Raw genomic sequence first — 17,910 nt, 5'->3', positions numbered from 1 at the left:
GTGTATACACACTTGCTGATGCGGCCGGAACAGGCAGCGACGGCATGTGGTGAACGACGGCCATGCTGCAGCTATCGTTAATGAGGACCTCCCTCGTCTGTACATGTTCAGACGAGGGAGGGGGTCGTTAACGATGCACGGGAGCGCGCATCGTTAACGACATTGAGTGTACAAACTGGACGAGATTGTGAAAGATCTCGCTCAGATCGGCCATTCTGAGAGAGATCTTTCAAAATCTCGTCTAGTGTGAGCTGTAGATCCATTGCAAGTGTTCATGACACCCAGAATCCAACACTTTGCCTCTTACAATAAGGTACTTAGGGACCATATATTGCCTTTAAAATGGCAATAAAACTGACATTTTAAATAGTTTGCTGAACCGCTAACAAACTGTTATGTAATATGCCATTTTAGCAATGTCGGCACCATATGCCATTATGTAAAGATTTCCACCTGTAGATGACTAATTTACTGGTGTAAACATTACATTACCCCCAACCAACATTCATTTATTGATTATGTGTTTCAGCTTTCCACTGTGCTTTGCAGTCATGTCTTTATACAACCAGGAAAAGTTGCTTATATATCCCATGCATATGTGAGCTGTTCTATTTTAGCTTCAGAGGTCAAAACATAACCATGTGAAAGCAAAACTGTGCATACGACATTTAATAAAAACAAAGCAGTACGCTGCGCTAAAAACATGGTAGGAACACACTACTGCAAATACTGTCTGTGCCTGATTCATACTTGTACACTTTTGCTGCGACCGCTGTGATTTTCCTAGTTATGGATTTTCGAAAATATGCTAATTTGAACTGCCAAAACCTATACTGAGATGCCCCCGGATCCATCACAGCTGCCGCAACTGCATACACATATCCAGCATTGAACACAGATCATACAAACACTGTCTCCATGACTGAGTGTATGATTGTGCAGCATTGGCGCCATAACGGAAACACTGTGGAGACATGGTAAGGTGCGTACGGGATCGCAGACACTGCTTGAGATCCTTGAAAAAGATCCATGTAGGATTAAAACATCGTTGGTGCCGAGACCAGTGGGCTTCATGAGGACAATCCCAGAAACTTTTTTCCAGTATTGTGGAGGTACAGTGTGCTGAGGTATTAAAACAGGTTCAAGTCCGGACCTTTTTTCCTGTTTTTTGTTTTGTTTTTTTACTTATTACATACCTTTTGCTTCATATAAACCTAACTGGGATTTTAATCTCTGTCTATGGGGTGCTACAGGATTGTAACTAACCAGTTATTTTAGTATATTTTTTTTACAGTGTTTTGGAATAAATCTACTTTTATTACACCTACTCTTGTGTGGAATCAACATTTAAAGAAACTGCTATATGTGGATACCAACCTTGATACAAGTGAGTTGGGTACGCATTATCTTCCTAATCGCTTCTTGCGATGTGGGCCTATACTGGCACTGAGGTTCTGGTTAAAAAGAAACCTTTACATACTTGGTTGCTTGCATACATGCTTTTGTTTTCATTACATGTACATTTTGTTTATTTATAATTTTTACATTTTTGCATTCACTGAGGTGTCTCAATCAAGTCTGTCCCCTGTGATCCACCATTAATGTGACATTTTGAGTATATTTCTTACATTTCATTGGGTCTGCCATTGGATTTATAGGTGTCTCAATCAAGTTTGTCGCCTTTGACCCACCACTTTTTTCCTATATTTAGTACATTTCCTTTATCTGATTGTGCAAATATCAAGTTGGTTGGATTGGGCGGTTACATTATTGTGCCCGAGCTCACGCCTCATTTTTAGTTTACTGCTCGAGACCCCCACCCTTCAAAAACAGCCTGGTCGTCACTCCCTATCACAGAATAAATTCTCAATGTGTCCGTAATCTCAATTCAATCGCTCAAATATCAGAAAAGCATGAAAGTATGAATCAGGCCTTATGACCACTACCAGTTGGCCTAATTCACTATAGAGAATGGTTTGGACTATAATAGTGCCACACGAATAGTGTTCACGCCATGATCCATACCATTCAATGAGCCCTAGGTCACTGTGCACTTTCACAACTGCTTCTTTACTTTCAGTCCACCCTGAGGTCCCTATTACCAAGTATAGAAAACACCGAAAAAAACTATAGTAAATACATTCTTTGCACCAGCAGAGTATAGGATGCACCTGGAATTCAGTACGTACTATTTTAGGTGCTTCCTGTTCTTCAGCGAGTATTGGAACCACTTTTACATAGAAATAATAGAGCTTTATGACAGGCATTATATACGAGTCCAAAAAACTGTGGATAGCGACAACTGCACTGGAGGCTAAACGTGTGTACAAAGCAGAAGGGCATGAAGAACACAAGTGTATGTAGGAAAGGTGTGCTGGCACAGGAAAATAAGAATTTACTTACCGATAATTCTATTTCTCGTAGTCCGTAGTGGATGCTGGGGACTCCGTAAGGACCATGGGGAATAGCGGCTCCGCAGGAGACTGGGCACAAAAGCAAAGCTTTAGAACTACCTGGTGTGCACTGGCTCCTCCCCCTATAACCCTCCTCCAAGCCTCAGTTAGGATACTGTGCCCGGACGAGCGTACACAATAAGGAAGGATTTTGAATCCCGGGTAAGACTCATACCAGCCACACCAATCACACCGTACAACCTGTGATCTGAACCCAGTTAACAGCATGATAACAGAAGGAGCCTCTGAAAAGATGGCTCACTACAGCAATAACCCGATTTTTTTGGTAACAATAACTATGTACCAGTATTGCAGACAATCCGCACTTGGGATGGGCGCCCAGCATCCACTACGGACTACGAGAAATAGAATTATCGGTAAGTAAATTCTTATTTTCTCTGACGTCCTAGTGGATGCTGGGGACTCCGTAAGGACCATGGGGATTATACCAAAGCTCCCAAACGGGCGGGAGAGTGCGGATGACTCTGCAGCACCAAATGAGAGAACTCCAGGTCCTCCTCAGCCAGGGTATCAAATTTGTAGAATTTTACAAACGTATTTGCTCCTGACCAAGTAGCTGCTCGGCAAAGTTGTAAAGCCGAGACCCCTCGGGCAGCCGCCCAAGATGAGCCCACCTTCCTTGTGGAATGGGTTTTTACAGATTTTGTCTGTGGCAGGCCTGCCACAGAATGTGCAAGCTGGATTGTACTACAAATCCAACGAGCAATAGTCTGCTTAGAAGCAGGAGCACCCAGCTTGTTGGGTGCATACAGAATAAACAACGAGTCAGATTTTCTGACTCCAGCCGTCCTGGAAACCTATATTTCCAGGGCCCTGACAACGTCTAGCAACTTGGAGTCCTCCAAGTCCCTAGTAGCCGCAGGCACCACAATAGGTTGATTCAGGTGAAACGCTGAAAACCACCTTAGGGAGAAACTGAGGACAAGTCCTCAATTCCGCCCTGTCCGAATGGAAAATCAGATGAGGGCTTTTACAGGATAAAGCCGCCAATTCTGACACGCACCTGGCCCAGGCCAGGGCCAACAGCATGACCACTTTCCATGTGAGATATTTTAACTCCACATATTTAAGTGGTTCAAACCAATGTGACTTTTGGAACCCAAAAACTACATTTAGATCCCAAGGTGCCACTGGAGGCACAAAAGGAGGCTGTATATACAGTACCCCTTTCACAAACGTCTGAACTTCAGGGACTGAAGCTAGTTCTTTTTGGAAGAAAATTGACAGGGCCGAAATTTGAACCTTAATGGACCCCCATTTCAGGCCCATAGACACTCCTGTTTGCAGGAAATATAGGAATCGACCTAGTTGAAAATTCCTCCGTCGGGGCCTTACTGGCCTCGCACCACGCAACATATTTTCGCCAAATGCGGTGATAATGTTTTGCGGTTATATCTTTCCTGGCTTTGATCAGGATAGGAATGACTTCATCCGGAATGCCTTTCTCCTTCAGGATCCGGCGTTCAACCGCCATGCCGTCAAACGCAGTCGCGGTAAGTCTTGGAACAGACAGGGTCCTTGCTGGAGCTGGTCCCTTCTTAGAGGTAGAGGCCACGGATCCTCCGTGAGCATCTCTTGAAGTTCCGGTTACCAAGTCCTTCTTGGCCAATCCGGAGCCCGAATATAGTGCTTACTCCTCTCCATCTTATAATTCTCAGTACCTTGGGTATGAGAGGCAGAGGAGGGAACACATACACTGACTGGTACACCCACTGTGTTACCAGAGCGTCTACAGCTATTGCCGGAGGGTCCCTTGACCCGGCGCAATACTTGTCGAGTTTTATAAACATGTGGAAGACTTCTGGGTGAAGTCCCCACTTGCTGACAGTGCTATCACATGATTTTCCGCCCAGCGAAGAATCCTTGCAGCTTCTGCCATTGCCCTCCTGCTTCTTGTGTCACCCTGTCTGTTTACGTGGGGGACTGCCGTGATGTTGTCCGAATGGATCAACTCCGGGTGACCTTGAAGCAGAGGTCTTGCTGAGCTTAGAGCATTGTAAATGGCCCTTAGCTTCAGGATATTTATGTGAAGTGATGTCTCCAGGCTTGACCATAAGCTCTGGAAATTCCTTCCCTGTGTGACTGCTCCCCAGCCTCGCAGGCTGGCATCCGTGGTCACCAGGACCCAGTCCTGAATGTCGAATCTGCGGCCCTCTAGAAGATGAGCACTCTGCAACAACCACAGGAGAGACACCCTTGTGCTTGGTGACAGGGTTATCCGCTGATGCATCTGAAGATGCGACCCGGACCATTTGTCCAGCAGGTCCCACTGGAAAGTTCTTGCGTGGAATCTGCCGAATGGGATTGCTTCGTAGGAAGCCACCATTTTTCCCAGAACCCTTTCATTGATGTACTGAGACTTGGCTCGGTTATAGGAGGTTCCCGACTAGCTCGGATAACTCCCTGACTTTCTCCTCCGGGAGAAACACCTTTTTCTGGACTGTGTCCAGGATCATCCCTAGGAACAGACGACGAGTCGTCGGAATCAGCTGCGATTTTGGAATATTGAGAATCCAATCGTGCTGCCGCAACACTACCTGAGATAGTGCTACACCGACCTCCAACTGTTCCCTGGATCTTACCCTTATCAGGGAATCGTCCAAGTAAGGGATAACTAAAATTTCCTTCCTTCGAAGGGATATCATTTCGGCCATTACCTTGGTAAAGACCCGGGGTGCCGTGGACCATCCCTACGGCAGCGTCTGAACTGATAGTGACAGTTCTGTACTATAACCTGAGGTACCCTTGGTGAGAAGGGTAAATTTTGACATGAAAGTAAGCATCCTTGATGTCCCGAGACATCATGTAGTCCCCTTCTTCCAGGTTCGCAATCACTGCTCTGAGTGACTCAATCTTGAATTTGAACCTCCGTATGTAAGTGTTCAAGATTTTAGATTTAGAATCGGTCTCACCGAGCCGTCCGGCTTCGGTACCACAACAGTGTGGAATAATACCCCGTTCCCTGTTGCAGGAGGGGTACCTTGATTATCACCTGCTGGGAATACAGCTTGTGAATGGCTTCCAAAACTGCCTCCCTGTCAGAAGGAGATATCGGTAAAGCCGACTTTAGGAAACGGCGAGGGGGAGACGTCTCGAATTCCAATTTGTACCCCTGAGATATCACCTGAAGGATCCAGGGGTCTACATGCGAGTGAGCCCACTGCGCGCTGAAATTAATTGAGACGGGCCCCCACCGTGCCTGATTCTGCTTGTAAAGCCCCAGCGTCATACTGAGGGCTTGGCAGAGGCGGGAGAGGGCTTCTGTTCCTGGGAACTGGCTGATTTCTGCAGCCTTTTTCCTCTCCCTCTGTCACGGGGCAGAAATGAGGAACCTTTTGCCCGCTTGCCCACGAAAAGACTGCGCCTGATAATACGGCGTCTTCTTATGTTGAGAGGCGACCTGGGGTACAAACTAGAGATGAGCGCCTGAAATTTTTCGGGTTTTGTGTTTTGGTTTTGGGTTCGGTTCCGCGGCCGTGTTTTGGGTTCGAACGCGTTTTGGCAAAACCTCACCGAATTATTTTCGTCGGATTCGGGTGTGTTTTGGATTCGGGTGTTTTTTTCCAAAAACACTAAAAAACAGCTTAAATCATAGAATTTGGGGGTCATTTTGATCCCAAAGTATTATTAACCTCAAAAACCATAATTTACACTCATTTTCAGTCTATTCTGAATACCTCACACCTCACAATATTATTTTTAGTCCTAAAATTTGCACCGAGGTCGCTGTGTGAGTAAGATAAGCGACCCTAGTGGCCGACACAAACACCGGGCCCATCTAGGAGTGGCACTGCAGTGTCACGCAGGATGTCCCTTCCAAAAAACCCTCCCCAAACAGCACATGACGCAAAGAAAAAAAAGAGGCGCAATGAGGTAGCTGTGTGAGCAAGATTAGCGACCCTAGTGGCCGACACAAACACCGGGCCCATCTAGGAGTGGCACTGCAGTGTCACGCAGGATGGCCCTTCCAAAAAACCCTCCCCAAACAGCACATGACGCAAAGAAAAAAAGAGGCGCAATGAGGTAGCTGACTGTGTGAGTAAGATTAGCGACCCTAGTGGCCGACACAAACACCGGGCACATCTAGGAGTGGCACTGCAGTGTCACGCAGGATGTCCCTTCCAAAAAACCCTCCCCAAACAGCACATGACGCAAAGAAAAAAAGAGGCGCAATGAGGTAGCTGTGTGAGTAAGATTAGCGACCCTAGTGGCCGACACAAACACCGGGCACATCTAGGAGTGGCACTGCAGTATCACGCAGGATGTCCCTTCCAAAAAACCCTCCCCAAACAGCACATGACGCAAAGAAAAAAAGAGGCGCAATGAGGTAGCTGTGTGAGTAAGATTAGCGACCCTAGTGGCCGACACAAACACCGGGCCCATCTAGGAGTGGCACTGCAGTGTCACGCAGGATGTCCCTTCCAAAAAACCGTCCCCAATCAGCACATGATGCAAAGAAAAAGAAAAGAAAAAAGAGGTGCAAGATGGAATTATCCTTGGGCCCTCCCACCCACCCTTATGTTGTATAAACAAAACAGGACATGCACACTTTAACCAACCCATCATTTCAGTGACAGGGTCTGCCACACGACTGTGACTGATATGACGGGTTGGTTTGGACCCCCCCCAAAAAAGAAGCAATTAATCTCTCCTTGCACAAACTGGCTCTACAGAGGCAAGATGTCCACCTCATCTTCACCCTCCGATATATCACCGTGTACATCCCCCTCCTCACAGATTATCAATTCGTCCCCACTGGAATCCACCATCTCAGCTCCCTGTGTACTTTGTGGAGGCAATTGCTGCTGGTCAATGTCTCCGCGGAGGAATTGATTATAATTCATTTTAATGAACATCATCTTCTCCACATTTTCTGGATGTAACCTCGTACGCCGATTGCTGACAAGGTGAGCGGCGGCACTAAACACTCTTTCGGAGTACACACTTGTGGGAGGGCAACTTAGGTAGAATAAAGCCAGTTTGTGCAAGGGCCTCCAAATTGCCTCTTTTTCCTGCCAGTATAAGTACGGACTGTGTGACGTGCCTACTTGGATGCGGTCACTCATATAATCCTCCACCATTCTATCAATGTTGAGAGAATCATATGCAGTGACAGTAGACGACATGTCCGTAATCGTTGTCAGGTCCTTCAGTCCGGACCAGATGTCAGCATCAGCAGTCGCTCCAGACTGCCCTGCATCACCGCCAGCGGGTGGGCTCGGAATTCTGAGCCTTTTCCTCGCACCCCCAGTTGCGGGAGAATGTGAAGGAGGAGATGTTGACAGGTCGCGTTCCGCTTGACTTGACAATTTTGTCACCAGCAGGTCTTTCAACCCCAGCAGACCTGTGTCTGCCGGAAAGAGAGATCCAAGGTAGGCTTTAAATCTAGGATCGAGCACGGTGGCCAAAATGTAGTGCTCTGATTTCAACAGATTGACCACCCGTGAATCCTTGTTAAGCGAATTAAGGGCTGCATCCACAAGTCCCACATGCCTAGCGGAATCGCTCCGTGTTAGCTCCTCCTTCAATGCCTCCAGCTTCTTCTGCAAAAGCCTGATGAGGGGAATGACCTGACTCAGGCTGGCAGTGTCTGAACTGACTTCACGTGTGGCAAGTTCAAAGGGCATCAGAACCTTGCACAACGTTGAAATCATTCTCCACTGCACTTGAGACAGGTGCATTCCACCTACTATATCGTGCTCAATTGTATAGGCTTGAATGGCCTTTTGCTGCTCCTCCAACCTCTGAAGCATATAGAGGGTTGAATTCCACCTCGTTACCACTTCTTGCTTCAGATGATGGCAGGGCAGGTTCAGTAGTTTTTGGTGGTGCTCCAGTTTTCTGTACGTGGTGACTGTACGCCGAAAGTGTCCCGCAATTCTTCTGGCCACCGACAGCATCTCTTGCACGCCCCTGTCGTTTTTTAAAAAATTCTGCACCACCAAATTCAAGGTATGTGCAAAACATGGGACGTGCTGGAATTGGCCCAGATTTAATGCACACACAATATTGCTGGCGTTGTCCGATGCCACAAATCCACAGGAGAGTCCAATTGGGGTAAGCCATTCCGCGATGATCTTCCTCAGTTGCCGTAAGAGGTTTTCAGCTGTGTGCGTATTCTGGAAAGCGGTGATACAAAGCGTAGCCTGCCTAGGAAAGAGTTGGCGTTTGCGAGATGCTGCTACTGGTGCCGCCGCTGCTGTTCTTGCGGCGGGAGTCCATACATCTACCCAGTGGGCTGTCACAGTCATATAGTCCTGACCCTGCCCTGCTCCACTTGTCCACATGTCCGTGGTTAAGTGGACATTGGGTACAGCTGCATTTTTTAGGACACTGGTGACTCTTTTTCTGAGGTCTGTGTACATTTTCGGTATCGCCTGCCTAGAGAAATGGAACCTAGATGGTATTTGGTACCGGGGACACAGTACCTCCAACAAGTCTCTAGTTGGCTCTGCAGTAATGATGGATACCGGAACCACGTTTCTCACCACCCAGGATGCCAAGGCCTCAGTTATCCGCTTTGCAGTAGGATGACTGCTGTGATATTTCATCTTCCTCGCAAAGGACTGTTGAACAGTCAATTGCTTACTGGAAGTAGTACAAGTGGGCTTACGACTTCCCCTCTGGGATGACCATCGACTCCCAGCGGCAACAACAGCAGCGCCAGCAGCAGTAGGCGTTACACGCAAGGATGCATCGGAGGAATCCCAGGCAGGAGAGGACTCGTCAGACTTGCCAGTGACATGGCCTGCAGGACTATTGGCATTCCTGGGGAAGGAGGAAATTGACACTGAGGGAGTTGGTGGGGTGGTTTGCGTGAGCTTGGTTACAAGAGGAAGGGATTTACTGGTCAGTGGACTGCTTCCGCTGTCACCCAAAGTTTTTGAACTTGTCACTGACTTATTATGAATGCGCTGCAGGTGACGTATAAGGGAGGATGTTCCGAGGTGGTTAACGTCCTTACCCCTACTTATTACAGCTTGACAAAGGGAACACACGGCTTGACACCTGTTGTCCGCATTTCTGGTGAAATACCTCCACACCGAAGAGCTGATTTTTTTGGTATTTTCACCTGGCATGTCAACGGCCATATTCCTCCCACGGACAACAGGTGTCTCCCCGGGTGCCTGACTTAAACAAACCACCTCACCATCAGAATCCTCCTGGTCAATTTCCTCCCCAGCGCCAGCAACACCCATATCCTCCTCATCCTGGTGTACTTCAACACTGACATCTTCAATCTGACTATCAGGAACTGGACTGCGGGTGCTCCTTCCAGCACTTGCAGGGGGCGTGCAAATGGTGGAAGGCGCATGCTCTTCACGTCCAGTGTTGGGAAGGTCAGGCATCGCAACCGACACAATTGGACTCTCCTTGTGGATTTGGGATTTCAAAGAACGCACAGTTCTTTGCGGTGCTTTTGCCAGCTTGAGTCTTTTCAGTTTTCTAGCGAGAGGCTGAGTGCTTCCATCCTCATGTGAAGCTGAACCACTAGCCATGAACATAGGCCAGGGCCTCAGCCGTTCCTTGCCACTCCGTGTGGTAAATGGCATATTGGCAAGTTTACGCTTCTCCTCCGACAATTTTATTTTAGGTTTTGGAGTCCTTTTTTTTCTGATATTTGGTGTTTTGGATTTGACATGCTCTGTACTATGACATTGGGCATCGGCCTTGGCAGACGACGTTGCTGGCATTTCATCGTCTCGGCCATGACTAGTGGCAGCAGCTTCAGCACGAGGTGGAAGTGGATCTTGATCTTTCCCTAATTTTGGAACCTCAACTTTTTTGTTCTCCATATTTTATAGGCAGAACTAAAAGGCACCTCAGGTAAACAATGGAGATGGATGGATTGGATACTAGTATACAATTATGGACGGACTGCCACGGTTAGGTGGTATAAAAAAACCACGGTTAGGTGGTATATAATACAATTATGGATGGACGGACTGCCTGCCGAGTGCCGACACAGAGGTAGCCACAGCCGTGAACTACCGCACTGTACACTGGTTGATAAAGAGATAGTAGTATACTCGTAACAACTAGTATGACGACGGTATAAAGAATGAAAAAAAAACCACGGTTAGGTGGTATATATTATAATACAATTATGGTTGGACGGACTGCCTGCCGAGTGCCGACACAGAGGTAGCCACAGCCGTGAACTACCGCACTGTACACTGGTTGATAAAGAGATAGTAGTATACTCGTAACAACTAGTATGACGACGGTATAAAGAATGAAAAAAAAACCACGGTTAGGTGGTATATATTATAATACAATTATGGTTGGACGGACTGCCTGCCGAGTGCCGACACAGAGGTAGCCACAGCCGTGAACTACCGCACTGTACACTGGTTGATAAAGAGATAGTAGTATACTCGTAACAACTAGTATGACGACGGTATAAAGAATGAAAAAAAAAAACACGGTTAAGTGGTATATATTATAATACAATTATGGTTGGACGGACTGCCTGCCGAGTGCCGACACAGAGGTAGCCACAGCCGTGAACTACCGCACTGTACACTGGTTGATAAAGAGATAGTAGTATACTCGTAACAACTAGTATGACGACGGTATAAAGAATGAAAAAAAAACCACGGTTAGGTGGTATATATTATAATACAATTATGGTTGGACGGACTGCCTGCCGAGTGCCGACACAGAGGTAGCCACAGCCGTGAACTACCGCACTGTACACTGGTTGATAAAGAGATAGTAGTATACTCGTAACAACTAGTATGACGACGGTATAAAGAATGAAAAAAAAACCACGGTTAGGTGGTATATATTATAATACAATTATGGATGGACGGACTGCCTGCCGAGTGCCGACACAGAGGTAGCCACAGCCGTGAACTACCGCACTGTACACTGGTTGATAAAGAGATAGTAGTATACTCGTAACAACTAGTATGACGACGGTATAAAGAATGAAAAAAAAACCACGGTTAGGTGGTATATATTATAATACAATTATGGTTGGACGGACTGCCTGCCGAGTGCCGACACAGAGGTAGCCACAGCCGTGAACTACCGCACTGTACTGTGTCTGCTGCTAATATAGACTGGTTGATAAAGAGATAGTATACAATACTACTAATATACTGGTGGTCAGGCACTGGTCACCACTAGTCACACTGGCAGTGGCACTCCTGCAGCAAAAGTGTGCACTGTTTAATTTTAATATAATATTATTTATCATGTACTCCTGGCTCCTGCTATAACAACCTGCAGTGCTCCCCAGTCTCCCCCACAATTATAAGCTTTATATACAATACATTGATGTGCAGCACACTGGGCTGAGCAGTGCACACAGACTGAGTCACTGTGTGACTGTGTATCGTTTTTTTCAGGCAGAGAACGGATATATTAAATAAAACAAACAACTGCACTGTCTCTGGTGGTCACTGGTCACTGTGGTCGTCAGTCACTAAACTCTGTCTGCACTCTCTTCTAATCTACAGTATCACAGCAATCTCTCTCTCTCTCTCTCTCTCTTCTAAATCTAATCTAAATGGAGAGGACGCCAGCCACGTCCTCTCCCTATCAATCTCAATGCACGTGTGAAAATGGCGGCGACGCGCGGCTCCTTATATAGAATCCGAGTCTCGCGAGAATCCGACAGCGTCATGATGACGTTCGGGCGCGCTCGGGTTAACCGAGCAAGGCGGGAAGATCCGAGTCGCTCGGACCCGTGAAAAAAAAAGTGAAGTTCGTGCGGGTTCGGATTCAAAGAAACCGAACCCGCTCATCTCTAGTACAAACGTGGATTTCCCAGCTGTTGCCGTGGCCACCAGGTCTGAAAGACCGACCCCAAATAACTCCTCCCCTTAATAAGGCAATACTTCCAAATGCCGTTTGGAATCCGCATCACCTGACCACTGTCGTGTCCATAACCCTCTACTGGTAGAAATGGACAACGCACTTAGACTTGATGCCAGTCGGCAAATATTCCGCTGTGCATCACGCATATATAGAAATGCATCTTTTAAATGCTCTATAGGCAATAATATACTGTCCCTATCTAGGGTATCAATATTTTCAGTCAGGGAATCCGACCACGCCAACCCAGCACTGCACATCCAGGCTGAGGCGATTGCTGGTCGCAGTATAACACCAGTATGTGTGTAAATACATTTTAGGATACCCTCCTGCTTTCTATCAGCAGGATCCTTAAGGGCGGCCATCTCAGGAGAGGGTAGAGCCCTTGTTCTTACAAGCGTGTGAGCGCTTTATCCACCCTAGGGGGTGTTTCCCAACGCACCCTAACCTCTGGCGGGAAAGGATATAATGCCAATAACATTTTAGAAATTATCAGTTGTTATCGGGGGAAACCCACGCATCATCACACACCTCATTTAATTTCTCAGATTCAGGAAAACTACAGGTAGTTTTTCCTCACCGAACATAATACCCCTTTTTGGTGGTACTCGTATTATCAGAAATGTGTAAAACATTTTTCATTGCCTCAATCATGTAACGTGTGGCCCTACTGGAAGTCACATTTGTCTCTTCACCGTCGACACTGGAGTCAGTATCCGTGTCGGCGTCTATATCTGCCATCTGAGGTAACGGGCGCTTTAGAGCCCCTGACGGCCTATGAGACGTCTGGACAGGCACAAGCTGAGTAGCCGGCTGTCTCATGTCAACCACTGTCTTTTATACAGAGCTGACACTGTCACGTAATTCCTTCCAACAGTTCATCCACTCAGGTGTCGACCCCCTAGGGGGTGACATCACTATTACAGGCAATCTGCTCCATCTCCACATTATTTTTCTCCTCATACATGTCGACACAAACGTACCGACACACAGCACACACACATGGAATGCTCCGATAGAGGACAGGACCCCACTAGCCCTTTGGGGAGACAGAGGGAGAGTTTGCCAGCACACACCAGAGCGCTATATATATACAGGGATAACCTTATATAAGTGTTTTTCCCCTTATAGCTGCTGTATTTTTAATACTGCGCGTAATTAGTGCCCCCCTCTCTTTTTTAACCCTTTCTGTAGTGTAGTGACTGCAGGGGAGAGCCAGGGAGCTTCCCTCCAACGGAGCTGTGAGGGAAAATGGCGCCAGTGTGCTGAGGAGATAAGGCCGCCGAGAAGGGGGCGGAGCCTATCTCCGGTTTTTCTGTGTATTCTGGCAGGGGTTAAATTCATCCATATAGCCCAGGAGCTATATGTGATGCATTTTTTGCCATCCAAGGTGTTTTTATTGCGTCTCAGGGCGCCCCCCCCAGCGCCCTGCACCCTCAGTGACCGGAGTGTGAAGTGTGCTGAGAGCAATGGCGCACAGCTGCGGTGCTGTGCGCTACCTTGTTGAAGACAGGACGTCTTCTGCCGCCGATTTTCTGGACCTCTTCTGTCTTCTGGCTCTGTAAGTGGGCCGGCGGCGCGGCTCTGGGACCTATCCATGGCTGGGCCTGTGATCGGTCCCTCTGGAGCTAATGTCCAGTAGCCTAAGAAGCCCAATCCACTCTGCACGCAGGTGAGTTCGCTTCTTCTCCCCTTAGTCCCTCGATGCAGTGAGCCTGTTGCCAGCAGGTCTCACTGAACATAAAAAACCTAAAACTAAACTTTTCACTAAGCAGCTCAGGAGAGCTACCTAGTGTGCACCCTTCTCGTTCGGGCACAAAAATCTAACTGAGGCTTGGAGGAGGGTCATAGGGGGAGGAGCCAGTGCACACCAGGTAGTTCTAAAGCTTTGCTTTTGTGCCCAGTCTCCTGCGGAGCCGCTATTCCCCATGGTCCTTACGGAGTCCCCAGCATCCACTAGGACGTCAGAGAAACAATTATTTTCCCGGGGTTGTAGTCAGCAAAATCATACCTTACCGCGCTATGACATGATTGAACCCAAAACAAATTTTTTAAAACACGTTTTTAAAATTTAAGCCCCAACACATAGGCTGGGTGACCGAACTCTTCTCTATGGAACGTAGTGTGCACTACAAGTGAATAACCTTATTTTCATCTTTATATATTTTTCTGTAATACATATCTGTGTCCCTGCATCAGCTGGCAATTTCACAAACACACCCTTGCTGTACTCTGTGAGCATTTACAGGCCCCATCCCACTCCCGTACTGACCCTCCAAGCATTAGCTGGTACACGTCAGCTCTGCATATGGACTATAGATCAGGGATGGGGAACCTTCGGTCCTCCAGCTGGGATGTTGAACTACACATCCCAGCATGCCCTGCAACAGTTTTAGCATGGCCAAATAGCAAAACTAGCAAGGCATGCTGGTATGTGTACTTCAACAACAGCTGGAGGGCCAAAGGTTCCCCATCCCTGGTGTAGACCATGGGTCTTCAAACTCTGGCCCTCCAGCTGCTGTGGAACTACACATCCCAGCATGCCCTGGCTCAGTTTTAGCATGCCTTAATAGCAAAACTGTGGCAGGGCATGCTGGGACTTGTAGTTCCACAGCAGCTGGAGGGCCACAGGTTGAAGACCCATGGTGTAGACTTTTTTGCTGTGCAGTATGCGCAGAGTTAAATTTCTTCTTTGACAACAAGCACAGCACAGTGTGTGCCTCTGTTTGCAAAATCTATTATAAATGCAAAGCAAGCTCACTGGCATCATCATATACAAATACTGTAACTTCCCATGCACTTAAAAGTTCAGAAAGGAAATTTCAAATGGTATCGTTTGGGAATACCCATTCGGTGTCCAGGAATGAGCCAGCAAACTTTACACAACTTTAGCATTGTACAAATGAATAGATAAATGAGAAAATATACACTTTGTTGAAGACTTGGGTGAGCTGTCAACTCTTCGGCCAGGGTTGAACTACAAGTCCCAATGCACCTTGGCTGGCAAGTGCATGCTGAGACTTGTAGTTCCACCACCAGGCACACATCTCCTGGATGACAGAGCGATAGGGCACAGTAGGTAAGGGCTGGATGAGTACTCCCATCACCATTCTGATCATTACAGATGCTGGAAGGGGTGCTAGGAATGGAAAGACAGATCTTGTTTACCTGGGTATAACACCAGCTCTCTGCCACAGGTCCACAGGACATCTCTACAGTGGGGGGCGGCGTGGAACCTCCAGACATGGTGGCCCCTATGTAAAAACAGCCTCAACACAGACAATATGGGCTTTTCTCACTTTTATAAACAGAGCCAGGGGGGCTGTCACTCCATTGTTCCATGGGAGACTGAGATTCACCACCAAGGGCTTCCCATGCTCTCACATAGTGTCTCCAGGCGCCTCATCAGCCACTTTATAGTAATCTGTCAGTAATTCTGCCGGTACTCAACGGTAACTGAGTACCGGCACCTCTCAGGGACTCGCCGTGCCCACCGCGCATGCGCCGAGAGGAAAAAGGAAAAAAATGAAAGAAGGAATCTCGCGTCGCTAGCAGTAGCTTGATCTCGCGAGGTTTCTCGGCGCAGGCGTCAGAGGCTGGGGGAAGCGAGAGTTAATCAGTGATCTCTTGCGCATGCGCGGTTAGTGCAAGTGTGTAGAGTCTGGTTTGAGTCGTTTGTGTTTGTGTGCCTCCTCGTTTCCAGGTAATTGGGAGCTGGAGCAGCTGCTGGCGGTGTGGGACGAAACTGTAGATCGTTAGATAGACAGTGTCTAGTTAGGCAGTCTATAGATAGACACCACATGTTGAGGTGGGTACACACTGATAGATATATCTGCAGATCAATTTATCAGCAGATATAGCTATGGATGGATCAGACAGTGTGCTGTGCAAACATACGGCGATCCACCGGGGACTGACGTCATGAACTGGTACACGCCCGCCCAGTTCAACTGTTAATCACCGCTGGCTGCCACAGCATGTGTACGGGCAGTCGGCTGATCGCCCGTACACACACAGCGATGCGCCAATATATCGGTAGGTATATTGGCTGTCGGCTGTGCTGCAGGGCAGGCGTGATATGTCTGTGAACGACGGAGTTCACAGACATATCGCCCGTACACACTGACCGACGGACCCGCAATATATCGGCCATTCAAAGGAACGGCTGATATATCGGCCAGTGTGTACGGGCAATTAGACATTAGGTCGACATGGAAAAGGTAGACAGTACAAAAGGTCGACATGAAAATGGTCAACACAGAACAGGTAGACACCATTTTTGTGGTTTGTGTGGATAGTTTTGTCATCTGGGACCCCCAATTGTAGAATGGCATCCCGTTGCGGGGCTCGCTTCGCTTGCCACAAGGTTTATAACCATCTCTATGATGACATGGATAGAGAAGGTATGAAATAGTCCAAAAACGTTAAAAAAATTTTTTAAAACAGTGTCTACCTTTTTTTATGTCAATCATTTTCATGTCGACCCTTTGTACTGTCGACCTAATGTCTGTCTAACATATGGTGTCTATCTATTGACTATCATCCGGATACCAGCTGCTGGTGCGAGTCCCACAGGCATTGATATCTGTACAATGCAAAACTTTATTGTTTGTACTGAATTGTTGAGGGCAGTGTGACAATGCAATCAACCCATTAACTAGCAGATTACATTTGTGTCCTATCTTAAGTAAAATTTGTCATACACAGGATTGTCACATACAGTAGGGGTATTTATGAAGTGGCACTGCTTCTCTGTGATTCTGATTAAAATACAGTATTTACTAAGGGAAACTAGACGCTACCCAGTATTTAGGGCCAGATTCAGAGATATACGCAAAGGTATTTTCAGCTGAATATTTATAAGAGGCAGCTTCATGAGAATATGCAATTGCCACTGCCTCCTGGATTTGTACTAAAACGACAAACAGCTTTGTAAATCCCAATGGCTGCATTCAAAGACTGTTGTGGATCAGTTAAGTATAAAACGTCTGAGTAGTAATTTGGTCGAGCAGCATGGCCACAAGTAGTGAGGCGCTGCAGCCATCGCAGCTGTGTATGGGGTCGCAGGCTGTAACATTCCACAAAAATGGTAATGACACGTCTGTGTTTTTACAGTCACAATCCTGTTACCACCCTCCAAACGGTCCCTGACTCAATAACTGTGCGAATAAATCCTCTCTGCGACCGCAATCACAGCACATGCTCGGTGCCACTAATGTGGGCCATACGTCAGTCCAACTTTCCTGCATTCATCCAACTGACCAGCCACCCAACTTGTCTGTCCAACTAAAACACTGCCCCATACACCTGGCCAACTTTTTTTTTTTTTATCAGGCCAGCCAACTTCTCTCCAACTTGTGATGTTACAGGAGTAGGCTAACAGTGTCTGCCTACTTATGCATGTTTTGATTTTTATTTTTTTCTGCAGCGGGGTACACTGGTATTCCACAGGGAATAACATCCGGGTGTAGAGTTGGATCTTGATCCGAGGCACCAACAGGCTAAGGGGTATATGCAATTGCGGTCGAATTCCCGAAAATGTCGAAAAACTGGACTTTTTGGCAAAAAAAAAAAATTCGGCAATGCAATACAGTACTTTTCGTCAAAAAAA

The 17,910-nt window shown here is 47.1% G+C and overlaps 1 protein-coding gene across 1 annotated transcript in view; it reads right to left on the bottom strand.

The window, feature by feature from the left end:
* The window catches only part of SPOPL (speckle type BTB/POZ protein like), a 161,455-nt gene extending 145,582 nt beyond the window's left edge, over nucleotides 1-15,873 (bottom strand). The window contains exon 1 of the mRNA XM_063933725.1: nucleotides 15,468-15,873. Within this exon, the coding sequence (XP_063789795.1) occupies nucleotides 15,468-15,545 (78 nt within the window). The 5' untranslated portion in view covers nucleotides 15,546-15,873. The remainder of the gene's footprint in view (nucleotides 1-15,467) is intronic.
* Nucleotides 15,874-17,910: the final 2,037 nt, after the last annotated feature.

This window comes from Pseudophryne corroboree, chromosome 7 (assembly GCF_028390025.1).
Source record: "Pseudophryne corroboree isolate aPseCor3 chromosome 7, aPseCor3.hap2, whole genome shotgun sequence".
Lineage (NCBI taxonomy): Eukaryota > Metazoa > Chordata > Amphibia > Anura > Myobatrachidae > Pseudophryne > Pseudophryne corroboree.
The sequence above is the reverse complement of the archived record's forward strand: the minus strand, read 5'-3'. Positions and strand labels throughout refer to the sequence as shown.